Source organism: Perca fluviatilis, chromosome 19, assembly GCF_010015445.1.
Source record: "Perca fluviatilis chromosome 19, GENO_Pfluv_1.0, whole genome shotgun sequence".
Lineage (NCBI taxonomy): Eukaryota > Metazoa > Chordata > Actinopteri > Perciformes > Percidae > Perca > Perca fluviatilis.
Window position 1 is genome coordinate 35,741,899 of NC_053130.1, and position 16,593 is coordinate 35,758,491.

Here is a 16,593-nt window from a genome sequence, read left to right on the forward strand (position 1 = left end):
TCATAGGTAGACAAAGACATATTAAAAAGATCACATAAAGGATACATAAGTACATGAGATGATCATTTTAAGAATCTAGCTTCGATACCATCCAACCCAGAACCAGTACTCATTTTAAGATCATTAATAACAGTCTGTACCTCAACAGGTGTGATACGCCTAAAAGAAAATATACTGTTAATAGTCAGTGATTTATTAGGTTGTAAATTACCGCAAATAGATGATTCAGGAAATATAGAAGAGACTGATGAAAAGTGAGTATTAAAGGCTTGGGCCATTAAAAGAGGTTCTTGTAAGATTTCATTATTAACTTTAATTTGCTTAGGTACAGATTTAACAGATGCATTAGTTATTGATTTTATCTTATCTTGGTATCTTGGTTCTTGCCACCACGAAACAAATCGTCATTGCAAATTGAACATGTAGCTGGAATTGAATTGCCTTCTTTTGACTGAAAGTACTGCCAAACAACACTTTTTTTGCTCACGAGTTCCATTTTAACTTTCTCACAGCCTACTGCATTGAATGCTCCACCTACGTAAACACCTTCCCGTAATCAACAGCGGCGTCATTACGTCGACCAGCGTAGCGCGTGTAGTGCAAGCGTAGGGTTGGGTTCGGTGGGAAAAGTTCTTGCAAATGTTAAGTTTGCTGATTACATTATTCCATTTTTATATACACAAGGTCAAGGGATACACACACACACAAACACACACACACACACACACACACACACACACACACACACACACACCACCACCATCATCATCATTATCATCATCATTGGCGGTCATTCGAAACGAGTATGACTGTCTCTCCGTAGGGTCGTCTTCTAGTGGGTGTTTAGATGGCTGTTCAGGCCAATACGTGATCCACATATTTTGGTGCAGTGTGGACAGGGGAAAGTGGAGGTGGTGAGTGGTAGAGGAGCCTTTTTCTCTTTTTCCTTTCGGGGCTGTCACTTTGTCTATGCGACACAGTGGAGTTCCATTTCATGGTGCACAGGTCCTTCCTGCACAGTTTTCTTACAGCGACGCCTGTCCAAAGCGATCTGCTCCCAGTTGCTTACTGGAATTTTGAACTTAATTAGGCTGATCTTAATATTGTCCTTGAACCATTTGGGCTTGCCGACTTTCTTTCAATTGGGAGTATAGGATCTGTTTGGGTGTTTGACATGCGAATAACATGGCCAGTCCATCGAAGTTGGTACTTCTTCCTCCAAAACACTGATGTTAGTACGTCATGCCTCCCAGTTGATCCTCAGAATCTTCCTTAAGTGTCTTTGATAATGTTGCTCCAGGTTTCTCAGGTGCCTGCTGTAGGTGGTCCATGATTCTCACCCATACAGCAGGGTGGGGAGGACCACTGCTTTGTAGACCAGGAATAATGTTTGGGTCTCTGTCGGTCTCTGTCAGTTGCAATGCAAAGTGCTGCTCTAATCGAACAAGCCAAACTAAACAAGTATTGTATGTGATCTGTCCCTGACTGATGCAGGTCCATCAATCGGAGGAGCCATAGCTGAGAGTATTGGCTTCCCCTGGCTGATGACCATCATTGGAATAGTGGATATTATTTTTGCTCCTATTTGCATCTTTCTCAGGAGTCCACCAGGACAAGAAGAGAAAATTGTAAGATTCAAAGCACATAAATACAGTCAATGAAATCCTTTATAAACTCAAAGAAATATGGAAAACTGTAAGGCCAGGTCAACAAAATGTTACACCTCACAAATCAAAAATGACCTATGTGGACCAACAGGTGCCTCTATAATCAAGGTAGATGGGTTTTGGCAGATAACTCTTACATTACACATCGCACATTTAAAAGCCTTACATTTCCACTTTTCTTGAATTAAGATGAATCACATGACATAAGATACGCCCATTTCCCCGTGGAATGTTCAAAACCTACTTTTCTTTTAACTCTTCCTGTGGTTTTCGCCCGATCTGCCTGAAACTTTGCATATAGCATCTTCAATTCAATTCAATTTTATTTATAGTATCAAATCATAACAGAGTTATCTCGAGACACTTTACAGATCAGGTCTAGACCACACTCTATAAATTCCAAAACCCCAACAATTACAGTAATTCCCTCAAGAGCAAGCTTCAGACATATAACAAAAACAAAAAGTTATCAAAAAAACATGGTGTTCTACTGAAGTAGAGATATTCCATTATTATTTTTTCATTACTGCATACAAGGCTAGAAGTGAGTTACAGTATCCTGCTTATTCCATGACAATGAAACAATGAAAGTTGAGCATTAGATTTAGATTTGGACCAAATACTGTCCTGTAAAATATGTTTGATTTTTAGGTTTTCAACTTTTAACAGAACTCACCAAATAAAATAAAGAATAAAGAGACACCGTTCCAAGCCCTTTCCACCCCAACCCACATTTTAAAAAGAAAAATAAACCCCAAAACAGAAATACTGTCTTTTAATCGAAACTATACCAACTATATCAATCATAGAAAAACTTATAATACTTATTTGTTCAATACCTAATAGGCAGAATACAATTAATTGGCTAACCCCATCACTAGACAAGAATTTAACTCTAATTTTGATACTCAACGATTCTGCAAAAAGGTCCAAGGCAAAAGTTTTTTATTTCTACACGATTTGCCAATCGCAACTGCAGTATGGTTAAGATTAGCAAAGTCATCACTATGTTGTTTCCATCAATACACAGCTTTAATAGGTTAGGGCAAAGTCAAATGTAATTTTGCCATTTGACACTGGTTTTCATTTAGCACCATTTTACTCAGTTCCATAACCAGCCAAACCTATTGTTCGTGCACTGATTTCAGTACTTGTTATTGAGCTTACCTCATTTATTTCATGAGAAAATCATGACAAATTATCCCTATTTTTTAATAACTTCCGCTAGACACAATTGAGTGACAGTTAACAAGTTGAGATATAAACTACATTTAACTGTTTTACTATGAATACTTAGGTAAACCCCTACTATTGCACTGTTGGAACTCCTGAGTAAAAGATATTGGATTCCAAAGGCAATGCAAGAAAAAAAGAGCTTCCATGAGGTTTATATGTGTATCTCACACAACACATGCAAATAACTCTTATAAAGGAGTTGCCAGTTTGTCTGATGTGGATGAAAACATTTCAACATTTCTGTTTAGAGCTTAACAGAAACACATACTCTCTCATGTTTTACAGACTTTAGTGATGGGAGAAAAACCATGAATTACCTTACCATCATCGGACATCAATCGGCTGCATGCATATCTCCATCCTGCCTTCATGTCCATTTGTTCGTCTCCATGCAGCATCTGCCATCATTCATCACCTCTCTCATTACATTCTGTCTGTATTTACCCCTATGTGTTCATCTTCTCTGCCATTTTACCTCCATCAGTATTTGCTCTTTTAAATCTGCCATTTCACAAGTTCTTACTAGGGATGCTTCGATCAGTCGCATCGGGATTGGCCCGATTAATGAATGATGAATCCACATTAAATACTTTATGAGGGCAGATCATGAAAAACTTACTTTTTCTGTGCTTGTGCACATAAATATGGCTATCTGGAGTGTCTGGATCTGAAAACATGTTATTTAACAAGCCATTCTGATTTGGCTTCCCTTCCTCTGTCACATGCAGGCTCATTAGAATAAACCGCCCACATCTGAGTATCTCCACCCACAGCTTTAGAACTACCTTTGCAAAGGTGCGCCATATTTTTCTCGCAAGCCAATCAGAGCAGACTGGGCTTTTTCAGGAGGGGGGCTTAAAAGAAGAAGGAGACAAACTTTATACTTTAATGATCCCCAAGTGGAAATTTTTACGATCTGTTGTTTAACACACAAGCACACATGCACAAACAGGACCTTATACATGCACTAATGTAGAGACGTCAGAGTGAGGGGGCTCAGTGCCTTGCTCAAGGCCATCTCAGCAGTGCTCAGGAGGTGAACTGGCACCTCTCCAGCTACCAGTCCAAAACTTCATAAACCACCGACCCTTGGGTTCCCAAGTCAAGTCCCTACAGTCTGAGCTACTGCTGCCCCTTAAAGAGACAGGCGCTAAAACAGAGAGCTTCAGTCAGAGGGGTACACACAGACAGACAGTATGAAGGAAACAATGTGTTGTTTGCACATCAAAGCCCAAACCTAAAACACATGTATGCTTCAATAACTGCATTTCAATGTAAAGGTGGTGGTAGGCCTTAACTGTGATACTGGGTGGCCTTTTGAAGGGTTCTATGTTAAAAGTGTATAATTATAAAAAGCAGGCAAAGAACTTCTTGCACCACTAGGTTAGATGTCGAAGAAAACATGATATGCATAAAGCTTCTATGCATAGAATTTGTATGTGATAATCAAGCATAAAATTATTCTGATGGTATATACAGTATTTTTGAAGAAAAATTAAACAATCCCAATCTGTGGCCGTTGTTTTCATAAAGGTGCACAGCACGAAGTGTAGCAAAGCTCCTCTGTTCATATTTTACTGTTGTTATAAATTAAAGCAACACTAGAGAACTTTTCCCACTTCGGTCCCACTACAGGTTGGAAGCGGAATTGTCCATTACATTACATTACATTATGCAATTTTAGGGTAGCGCGAGCTGTAGTTCCAATGAGACAACCTGTAGTGGGAATGAAGCGGGAAATGTTCTCTAGTGTTGCTTTAATGAGTAGCCTACAGCTGATGTGGCCATATTACTAAAATGATTCTTACCAGCACTTCTCATCCACAACTGCTTGTGGCTCAAAAATCCTGACAACAATGGAATGCAATACAAGCATGAATTAGAATTGGTGACTTTAGTTGTACCAAGCTTTGACAAAAAAAACACACATCATACTGATTAGTTATTTGGGTGGGTGTTAATTCAATTTCAATTAAATTTTATTTATAGTATCAAATAATAACAAGAGTTATCTCGAGATACTTTACAGATAGAGTAGGTCTAGACCACACTCTATAATTTACAAAGCCCCAACAATTCCAATAATTCCCCCAAGAGCAAGCATTAGCAGTAGCTATAGCGACAGTGGCGAGGAGAAACTCCCTTTTAGGAAGAAACCTTGGCAGACCCAGACTTTTGGTAGGCGGTGTCTGATGGTGCCGGTTGGGGTTATGATGAACAGTGGAAATAATAGTCATAATAAAGATAATGGAACAGTGACTACATGGTAGTCGTAGTAGTTCATGTCATAGCCGAGCACAGCAGGGCGTTACGGGATGTAGCGTGGCACAGCAGAGCATGGGTGGATGCAGTGGACACGGCAGGATGCAGCAGGACGCAGCAGGGCATCGCAGGGCATCGCAGAGCGTAGCAGGGTGTAGCCGGTCCACAGCGACAGCTGCACCCAAGACCCAGATCTTGGTGTCACCCTAATCCAAGGCGATGTTCTGGGTGAAGAAGAAACATAAGGACTCCGGGGAGTAAACTCCCCAGAGCTAGGTTAGTAACAAGCATTTCTGGGACAGGATGCATACAAAAGGAAACAAAAGAAAAGAGAGAGGAGAGAGCAACTCATTGTGTCATAAGAAGAAAGGAAGGAACTTCCCCGGCAGTCATTAGGCTCCTTCAAGATGAACTGCGCCTCGCCTGTAAAGTAGACGAGAGCAGGCGGCAGCAGCCGGGGGTGGGGACAAAAATCCGCTCTCAAGTCGGACAGTTTTCCAGCTGATTCCAGCAGCCTTCAGTCTGAACAGGAAGTGACAGAAACACTGTGGTCCGATTCTGATTTAATAAAATGTTATCAGACCCATATATCTGCTCCTACACAGTCTCCAGTTGATTTTATTATGACAGAGTAGCTGTCAAAATTCTCCACATCTGATTTGTCACTGATTTTAATTAACAACACACTGTAGATGATCCATAATCTGAACAGATTTAGGGCCTGATTTACTAACACTAGCGCAGTTTGCGCTGCGTCTGTTTATGCGAGTTCGGTAATAGCGCACGCTATGCTTCCACAGTTTGCGTAGTATTTATCAACCCTGACACCCATCAGGCAATCAGCGTCTTTCTCCGCCCACTAGACCGTAAATTGCGCTGTAGCAAAGTGGTACTGGTGCTATGATATGGCTGAGTGCAGACTGCGATATTCCCACTGCTGATGCTATGACTGTTTGAAATGATCCTGATGCCAATATTTGTAATGTAGCGAGGAGTTTAACAACTGCTGGAATGGGATGTGAACGCTGAGTGGGAGATTCAATTTCATCTTTGATTTCTTCCAGTAACTCTAATATTGCATGTCTGCTTGATCTGTAACGCTAAATATTGTGTTAAAAAAAAAAAACAAAAATTAAAAAAAAAAAAAAAAAAAAAAAATTTTTTTTTTTTTTTTTTTTTTTTTTTTTTTTTTTTTTTTTTTTTTAATTATTTAAAGTTTTTTTTGTTTTTTTTATATATTATTCACTGACAAAGTGTGATTCTTGTGTTAAAAATATTTTCAGCCTGCGCCTATGTCTTCGTCTTGCTCAAATTGCTGTTGCCATTTCACCAGCGGCATAAAGGTCTACGAGGAAACTCGATTGCGGCTGGTTTAAAGAGGCGGAGAATTTCCCCCGCAGAATAGAGGCGCGCTCTTACTGACTGTCTTTATAAATACCACGGAATATATAATTAGGTGCACTTTGCGCTTATCCTCCCACCTTTTTGGGTGGAACTCCCACTTTCCCCACGACCCTCCCACGAACGCATATTGAAAGCGCAACTCGTCTCTTCTCGCTCATGTGGCAGACAATCTGCGATTTTACCCAAGTGCGCCTTGTTTGTAAATAGCCCGCATCGGTTACATCCGTTTTTGCGACCAATTAGCGCCTGGAAACAGGTGCAAACGGCTTGATAAATCTAGCCCTTAGTCTCTCTGACTTCTAAACATAACTATCAGCCACACGTGTTCTGTACAGAATAAGCCTTTAAATCAGACAAATAGCAGTTCAAATCCCTCTGATTCAAAATCAATAAAAAGTTTATATAAAACGTCATCATGTTGAGTCGATTCTGAACCAATCAGCTGTTCGATCAGCTGAGAGGCTGGCGTTTCCCAGCATGCACTGGGTCCGCCTGCGTCCGCCTGGCTCTTGCAGTTGGTGAAAAGCAAAAAAAAAAAATTTAACAGCGACAAAAAAAAAAAAAAAAAAAAAAAAAAAAAAAAAAAAAAAAAAAAAAAAAAAAAAAAAAAAAAAAAAAAAAAAAAAAAAAAAAAAAAAAAAAAAAAAAAAAAAAAAAAAAAAAAAAAAAAAAAAAAAAAAAAAAAAAAAAAAAAAAAAAAAAAAAAAAAAAAAAAAAAAAAAAAAAAAAAAAAAAAAAAAAAAAAAAAAAAAAAAAAAAAAAAAAAAAAAAAAAAAAAAAAAAAAAAAATCAAAAAAAAAAAAAAAAAAAAAAAAAAAAAAAAAAAAAAAAAAAAAAAAAAAAAAAAAAAAAAAAAAAAAAAAAAAAAAAAAAAAAAAAAAAAAAAAAAAAAAAAAAAAAAAAAAAAAAAAAAAAAAAAAAAAAAAAAAAAAAAAAAAAAAAAAAAAAAAAAAAAAAAAAAAAAAAAAAAAAAAAAAAAAAAAAAAAAAAAAAAAAAAAAAAAAAAAAAAAAAAAAAAAAGGTAAACTAAGCCCCCAGAAGGGGGGGGTTTTTTGTTTGGAGAAGAGTTTTTTTTTTTTTTTATTATATAAAAAATTAAAAAATAAAAAAAAAAAAAAAAAAAAAAAAAAAAAAAAAAAAAAAAAAAAAGGTAAAAAAAGGGGGGGGGGGGGGGGTGAGTTTTTCCCCCAGAGATTGTGTTTTTTGGGCCCCCTTTTTTTTTTAAAAAAAAATAATATTATATAATAAAAAAAAAATGACTATAAAGAGAAGCAGAGAAAATTCAGGGGTGCTGTGTCTGCAGCTATACACCCTGCCCCGCTGGTCTAGGCATACACTGCAACTCCTCACTCCTTAACTATAAGCTTCATCAAAGAGGAGAGTTTTCAATTTAGTCTTAAATGTGGTGACGGTGTCTGCCACCCGAACCCAGATTGGGAGCTCGTTCCACAGGAGAGGAGCTTGGTAGCTGAAGGCTCTGGCTTCCATTCTGCTTTTAGAGACTCTAGGAACCACAAGTAACTCTGCATTCTGGGAGCGCAGTGCTCTAGTGGGACAATGAGGTACTAAGAGCTCCTCAAGATATGAAGGTGCTTGACCATTTAGAGCTTTGTAGGTCAGAAGAAGGATTTTAAAGTCAATCCTGGATTTTACAGGAAGCCAATGCAGAGAAGCTAATACAGGAGAAATATGATCTCTTTTCTTAGTTTTTGTCAGAACACGTGCTTCAGCATTCTGGATCAGCTGGAGAGTCAAGGGTTTTATTTGAGCATCCTGATAATAGGGAATTACAACAGTCCAGCCTGGAAGTAACGAATGCATGGACTTGTTTTTCAGCATCGTTTTGAGACAGGATGTTCCTAATTTTAGCAATGTTACGAAGGTGAAAAAAAGCTGTTCTAGAGGTTTGTTTTAAGTGGGCATTAAAGGATATATCCTGATCAAAAATAACTACGAGATTTCTGACAGTAGTGCTGGAGGCCAGGGCAATACCATCCAGATTAATGATATCTTCGGATAATGAGGTTTGGAGGTGTTTAGGGCCAGCACAATAACTTCAGTTTTGTTTGAGTTTAACATCAGAAAATTGTAGGCCATCCATTATTTTATATCTTTAACGCATACTTGAAGTTTAGCTAACTGACTAGTTTCGTCTGGCTTGATTGATAAGTATAATTGGGTATCATCCGCATAACAGTGAAAGTTAATTGAGTGTTTCCTAATAATATTACCAAGAGGAAGCATATATAAGGAGAATAGAATTGGTCCAAGCACTGAGCCTTGTGGAACGCCATGGCTAACTTTAGCGTACCTGGAGGATTTATTGTTAACATTAACAACTTGAGATTGGTCAGAGAAATAGGATTTAAACCAGCTTAGAGTAATTCCTTTAATGCCAACTAAATGTTCCAATCTCTGTAACAGGATGGTATGGTCAATAGTGTCAAATACAGCACTAAGAGCTAATAAGACAAGTACGGAGAAAAGTCCTTTGTCTGAAGCACTTAGAAGGTCGTTAGTAATTTTCACCAGTGCCGTCTCTGTGCTATGATGCTTTCTAAATCCTGACTGAAAGTCCTCAAATAAGCTATTTCTATGTAGAAAATCACATAACTGATTGGCACCTACCTTCTCAAGGATCTTGGAGAGAAAGGAAAGGTTAGATATAGGTCTATAGTTGGCTAAGACCTCAGGATCGAGGGTGGGTTTTTTCAGAAGAGGTTTTATCACAGCTACTTTAAATGACTGCAGTACATAACCTGTTAATAGAGACATACTGATCACATCTAGTAACAAAGTATTAACCATAGGTAACACTTAAGTAGCTTCGTTGGGATGGGGTCTAAGAGACAGGTAGTTGGCTTAGCTGAAGAGACCTTTAACATTAGTTGTTGAAGGTTTATAGGATAAAAGCAGTTTAAGTATATGTCAGGTCTAGTCGTTCTTTCTAGCAGTCTGTCATTTAACGGTGAACCGTTAGAGGTTGAGGGCAAGAGGTGATGAATAGTATCTCTAATTGTTATAATTTTATCATTAAAGAAGCTCATGAAGTCATCACTACTCAGAGCTATCGGAATAGAAGGCTCAGTAGAGCTGTGGCTATCTGTCAGCCTGGCTACAGTGCTGAAAAGAAATCTTGGGTTGTTCTTATTTTCTTCTATCAGTGATGAATAATAGTCTGATCTGGCTTTTCTTAGGGCCTTCCTATAGGTTTTCAGACTGTCTTGCCAATCTAAACGAGATTCTTCCAGTTTGGTGGAACGCCATTTACTTTACTTTACTACCTTAATTTACGAGTTTGGGAGTTATACCAAGGTGCTAGTTTCCTTTGCTTCATCGTCTTGTTTTTGAGGGGAGCAACAGAGACTCTGTCCGTAGGCAGGCCGTAGCACCATCTACACAATTATCAATTTGAGACGGACTAAAGTTTACATAAAGGTCCTCTGTTTTATTAAAGCACAGTAATGAGTTTAGTGCTGTTGGAATAGTTTCCTTAAATTTAGCTATAGCACTGTCAGATAGGCATCTAGTGTAAAAGCTTTTATCTAATCGTATAATCGGGTATTAATAATTCGAAAGTTATTAAGAAGTTATCTGATAATAAAGGATTTTGCGGGAATACTATTACATCTTCAATTTTGATGCCATATGCCAGCACAAGATCGAGGGGGTGGTTAAAACAGTGCGTGGCCTCATGCACACTCTGACTGAAACCAATTGAATCTAGTAGTGAGTTGAAAGCAGTACTAAGGCTATTGCTGTCAACGTCCACATGGATATTAAAATCACCTACAATAAGTACTTTGTCTGATTTAAGGACTACACATGATAAAAACTCTGAGAATTCCGATAAAAATATGGACCTGGTGCTCGGTAGACAACAACAAATATAATTGGCTGTACTGTTTTCCATGTTGGATGTTGAAGATTAAGAACAAGGCTTTCAAAAGAGTTATAATTTAGTTTAGGTTTAGGATTAATTAACAGGCTTGAATCAAATATGGCTGCTACTCCCCCTCCTCGGCCTGAGCCTCTTGGAATTTGAGTATTAATATGACTGGGAGGAGTCGCTTCATTTAGACTAAGATATTCTTCATGGCACAGCCAGGTTTCAGTAAGACAGAATAGATCAATTTGATTATCGGATATCAATTTGTTTACTAGTACTGCTTTAGAAGACAGAGATCTGATAGTTAGTAGTCCACATCTAATTTTCCTATCACGTTCTATCATTGCAGTGGTTGTTTTAATTCCAATTATGTTGTTAAGTATTGCCCCTCTTTTGGTTACCTTTGATTTAAATGATCTGAGTCGAGGAACAGACACCGTCAAATTTTTTGGGACAGGCTGTGGCTGACGTGAACTGGATGCTAAATTGACTATGTTTGCAGTCAACTTCTTATTACTTAGGGGATTCACCACTTTGTATGGTCTATTGTTGATTATAACTGGAATAGTACTAGTACTACATGTTACCCTGCAGAAAACATTTTCAGATTCATCCACTTGTAAAGTGCCATTAGGATCAATACCTGAGGGGCATGAATCTGTGATATTTTCAACAGAATGTCAATACTTACCTTTCAGTGTGGTCTTAATGTTGTCAGATAGCAGCCTGGCTCTATGTCGGTTTGGGTGGAGACCATCATGCTTCAGCAGGCTGGGCCTTTCCCAGAACAAGTTGAAGTTGTCGACATAGGGAATGCTCAGGGAAGCGCAGAGTGGTTCCAGCCAGGTGTGGAGCCAGAACAGTCTGGACCATCTCTCAGCACCCTTCCTGTAGGTAGGTAGAGGCCCAGAGATGACGATCCGTTTTCCTGTGCCCATCAGGGTGGTGATGAGAGTGGTGAAGTCTTTCCGGAGTGCTGTCGACCGTCCCTCTCTGATGTCGTTTGTGCCCACATGCACGATGATGTGGATGTCACGGACCTTAGCACCAGGGAAGCAGTAGACCTTGGAGGGACCCACTAAGTGAAGGGGGAATGTAGAGGTCCTTGACCATGGAACTTCAAATGACCAGCATCGAAGTTGTTAAGTCCGAGGGGGGGCAGGAGTGAGGGCGCGCCGACTGTGTGGATGGACCAGGACGAGCGGCATGGGGACATGGCAGAGAAGGGTTTCCACAGAGCAGAGGGAACTCCTCATCGTTCATCAGAAAGGTGTAGCGATTTTCTAGTCGTAGAGGTTGGGCTGGGCCTGAGCGTTGTCCTGACCGCCTGCTGTGGTGCTTGCTTATACGCCATGGCTCAGGCTGGCGTGGAGTGGAGCTGGTCAGCAGAGCTGGCTGGGTTCTCGGCAGAAGCCGAGGAGAGACAACAGGGACAGAGGTTGTATTAGTGCGTGGTGGAGTGAAAGTAGTGCAGGGCAGAGTGGAATCAAGACATCCGACATTAGTGTGTGTGTGTGAGGGGCACTTCCAATGATAATGGTGTAGAGGAACTGTTCACTTGCCTTGATCTGGTGGAGAGTCGCTATTCTGGCTTCAAGTTCCACTATCTTCTGGCTGAACAGGAGGCACGAGTCACAGCCAGGTGTACAGCTGAGGGGGGGCATCGTGTAGCTTGCTAGTTTAGCTAGTAGCAACGTTGACGGAGGCCCTCTCCAAAAACCAATCCCTCTTCACTTGCACTTCACAATTCATCATTTGCAGGTGCTCCTGCTTGTGTTAGCAAGCTGTGGATAGTCCGTCACTGCTGCCAAAATATAGAATAGAATTCCAAGGAGGCAAAAATCCTGAGGGATCCGCGTCACCTCCCCGCTAGCAGACAGGCTAACTAGCCGTTAGCACAACAAATAGCTAGACGTTAGCTAATGGAGTGGAGGAAAGTTTTACAAACAAAGAGAAAGGAGAAACTGCGGCCAGAGGGGTCCGGTTAAAATACAGCTAAAACGGTGTAAAGAGTGACTGTATTTCGCTGTAGAGCACTTCAATCGCAGGACGTTAAGCGTTGAGCAGTCTGCAGCTGCCGTTGTTAACATACAGGACTTTCAAGCCAGAGAGCGGAGTTCGCTTCCTGGGGAAAACTAAAGCCTTTCACACAGGAAATGCGTGTTCCTTAGGAGTGTTTTAATCCAAACCACTATCTTTTTCATAAACTTAACTAGTCGTTCTGGTGCCTGAACTTGAGGAAGCAGCTTTGTAGTCTGGTGGTAGAAGGACAGCTCACTAGCCTCGCGATAACTGCCACCTGCAGTAGCCTACTACAGGTACTGTAGGTGGCAGTTGTCGCGAGTTTAGCGTGTGAGGTCAGATGATGAGTGACAACGCAAGGAAAAAAAAAAAAAAAAAAAAAAAAACAGAGACGGATGATGGACGCTTCGACAGAGACGGTGTGCTGCCAAAACTTATGAAGGCTTTACTATGCATTCCCCATAGCAATGCAAGTTGAGAAGGGTGTTTAGCATGGTATGAAAGATTGTTACAGAGAATAGGTTGACGTTAGACAACAGAACTGTTTGCGCTCTACTCTCGTGTAAACCACACTGTAAACCACTCTGGCCCAGCCCACAAATACACTCCTTCAAAAACAATCTTAAAGAATGCAAAGTCTGCAACAAATTTATACAATAACTCACTAAAAGAGTAAAGAAAAGTTATGTGAAATGAAAAGAAAACTAAAAGAAAAGCAATATGAAATGAAAAGAATGTGTGGAATGAAAATAAAATGTAAAGACAAGCACTGTTATAAATTGTAAATATTTTCAGCATTCTGCATCAAGTGGTGATTTTAGCTTTCTTGTACACCTGTCTTAAAATGTAAGGGATACTGGAGCTTGGTTGGGGTGGTGGGACTGCTTGCGGTGGGTGCCGGAAAATTTCCCTTATTTTCAAATCCAAAACTTGACAGGTATGTCCCAGACTGTGGTAGCAGGGTGAACAGGCTGTACCTGGGGGGGGCTCTTTGAGTATCCTCTGGGCTCTGCAGGCACCTCACCGATAGCACTTCTGCTCGCTAGATAGATACTACTGCTGGACGATTTGGGGGAAAAAATTTAATTGTGATTTTTCTGCCAAATATTGCGATTACCATTCAATATGGGATTTTTTTTTTTTAGCTAAAGTCCAATATTCATTGTGTAACAGATAAAACATGTCATGGAGCATTATAACATGAGATACCATCAAAACTGCACATAGATATGAATAGCCAGCAATTAAAAGTGTTTTTCTTTTAATAAGCATGGAACATTGAACTGTCAAACACAGAAAATTTACCACAGAAGTAAAGTTTTAATTATAATTAAAAACCATTACAATAATAAAATAAGTACTTTCCTGTAAACTGACATTTCTGATATGATAATTCAACAGCAGTAGCTTCAAATTGCACCGTCTGCGATCATGTTAAATAAAGGAATAGACAATTGTGATTGGGTTAAAGAAATGCACATAAACCAGAGCATTTTTTCTCCCATCCCAGAATGCTGTGTGGACTAGCCAGACCCTTCTCCACAGCGCTGTGGAGAAAGGTCTGTCTATGCGAGACTAAAGCGTGCATAAAGATAATGAGCTCAGGGACGTGCACGGACATTTTGGGTGGCAGGGGCTCAAGGAAAAAAAGGCCAAATAGTTAATAAATAATTATTTAGATTAAATTTAAACAAAACGTTAAATCTAACACAACTCTGACTACCTTACCAATTTATCTTACTTCCCCTATAGCAATTATTTAACAGATTTAATAAATAATCAGTTCACACAGAGACTTTTTAGTATTGTGACTGCACCAAGGAGAGGGACATGGTTTCACTAAGAATATCTTTATTTTGCAAATGGCAATGAATCATTTGAAATCTTTTGGTGTTATTGGAATAAATAACACTTCACATCTTTTTGAAATATTTCAACAAAAATCATCACACTGAACTGAAAAAGGCTGTCGCCGCAATTTAGTTAATTTTACAGGAAGAAACACTGCACCAATAATAAAAACACTGTTATTATTATTCTGAGGAGCCTTCGATATAAATGATGAAGTTACTGTTTAATGCAGGACACTTTTTTCATGTTGTGGTCACTTTAGAGATTTTTGTCTCTTTTGCTTCCATGTTTTCTTTTACTCTGATGGAAATAAAACTTACAAAATACACATTTAGATGTTATTGGATTTAGGCTGAATCTATAGATTTCTTCTAAATTACTCTCCATATTTGAACCTAATATTTAAGGGGGAGGACCCCCTTGAAAATGAGATGGTACATCTCAAGGGGCTATCCAAAATAAAGAAAGAAATAAAGAAAGAAAGAGAAGATAAGATAAGATCATGTGATGGTTGGGGCCGGCTGGCTGTGAGTTTTTTGTTTTGTTTACTATTTTTTCAATCAGTCTTTTCCCACTGTCTGTTCTCTGTTGGCCCTGCCTCGTGTCTCTGTTATTTTTTTCCTCTCTCCTCCCACTACTGCTGCCAGCTGATTGAGCGCACCTGGTTTTCATTCCACAATCACCTTCTCCATCTACAATCAGTACTTCAACCCCGGCTCAACAGACCATCTTCGCTTGATCGTTACTCCAGTCACCCTGGTGAACACTCTGCAAGCTTTGTCTCGAAACATTTGTACTTCTCTGTCTTTGAGCTAACCCTACTTACCTTAACATGTGTTTGTTTTCCGCAGTTACCATCCCACACCTGTCTGTTATCTCGAGTCAGCTGGCATCTCCATTTGGTCCCCCTCACGCGGCACCCTGCTTCAACCTGCCTCCGTCTTCACTCCTGACCATCCACTCCTCGGCTCCTCTGCTCCCCAGCCCCAGTGCCTCCTCCTCGGCTTCTCGGCCCCGGTCTCTCCGTACCTCCCCTTAGTGCTCTCGCTCTTCAAGTGCCTTCGCCATCCTACTCCCCACTCCCTTTTACCCTCTTTCCCAAATAAACTTTTGACTTTGAGTCTAGCGTTTGAGTCCGATCTGTTCCCCAGATCAACTTTATTGTCCCGTAGGGAATTTGTCTTGGGCAGAAGTGCTGACAACAGCTGCATGCAAACACATGCATTAGTTATCAGTCACACAGTTTGTCACAGACAGTACAGTACATGACAATATATAACAAGACAACAATGTACTTGCACGTGCCCTATTATGAAATAAATGACACATAGAAAGGGAATTGCACAAATAAAAGAATGCAACTTGCTGCTATAAGAGATTGAACATGGTGAATAAATGACACAGATTACATAGGTTAAAGCCATCCCAGTGTTATAGTGACAAGGACTGGAATGGTTACTTGTTCAGTAGTGCTATAGATGCGGGACAAATGAAAGCTTTGCACCTACTAGCTCTATAGCGTCTGCCAGATGGGGGGAGGTCATATTCACTGCAGAGTATGTGTGATGCTGCTGCTGGATGGCCTACCACAAGCTCTCGCTCTAGGCTCTGGGCTGCATCCCATGTCCCTTACTTGATAGCTCCTCAGTCCTTGACTGAACCGGAAGTTATGTTGTCCCTTCTCTGTGAAGGCCGTCTGAAAGCTCTTATTTCTCGATCGAGGATGGATCTCCGAGGAGCTATAGGCAAGGATACAGAGAGCAGCCTTCCTGGAAGCCGTGCAGCAGAAGGAGTTACTATCTGCACCCAAACAGCTGACGAATTCATGTGACGCTTCAGAGGAAAGGAGGTCTTATCCCTCTAAAACACATTTCCTCGTTTTCTCTCTCCTCCCATGATTTCCGCAAGGAAGGGATATAAGTGGAGGAAGCAAGGATGCAATTTAAGGAAAGTGAGATGCACTGAATGTGTCTCTGCTTTGCCTCCATGTTGCCAGCTCTCATTCTCACTCTGGCATTGCTCCATGCTTCCACAGTGGAAGCAGCAGTACCTGAGCCATAATTAATGTAATTTCAATTTTTTTTTTTACAACAGTTCAGCATCATACTTAAAAAATAAAAAGGTACATAAATATAGGCATAGTCATTTCCTTTCAATGAGCATTACAACTTTATGTAATGATGACGGGAACCATCACCTTATCGTGGTGGAGAGGTTTGTGTGTCCCTATGAACCTGAGTGCTGTGTTGTCTGGAGCTTGCT

General features: G+C 39.9%; 1 protein-coding gene across 1 annotated transcript in view; it reads left to right on the forward strand.

Moving 5' to 3' along the window:
* LOC120547824 (synaptic vesicular amine transporter-like) overlaps positions 1 to 11,540 on the forward strand; it is a 150,200-nt gene extending 138,660 nt beyond the window's left edge. The window contains exons 14-15 of the mRNA XM_039783517.1: positions 1,495 to 1,628; positions 11,400 to 11,540. Of these exons, the coding sequence (XP_039639451.1) occupies positions 1,495 to 1,628; positions 11,400 to 11,540 (275 nt within the window). The remainder of the gene's footprint in view (positions 1 to 1,494; positions 1,629 to 11,399) is intronic.
* Positions 11,541 to 16,593: the final 5,053 nt, after the last annotated feature.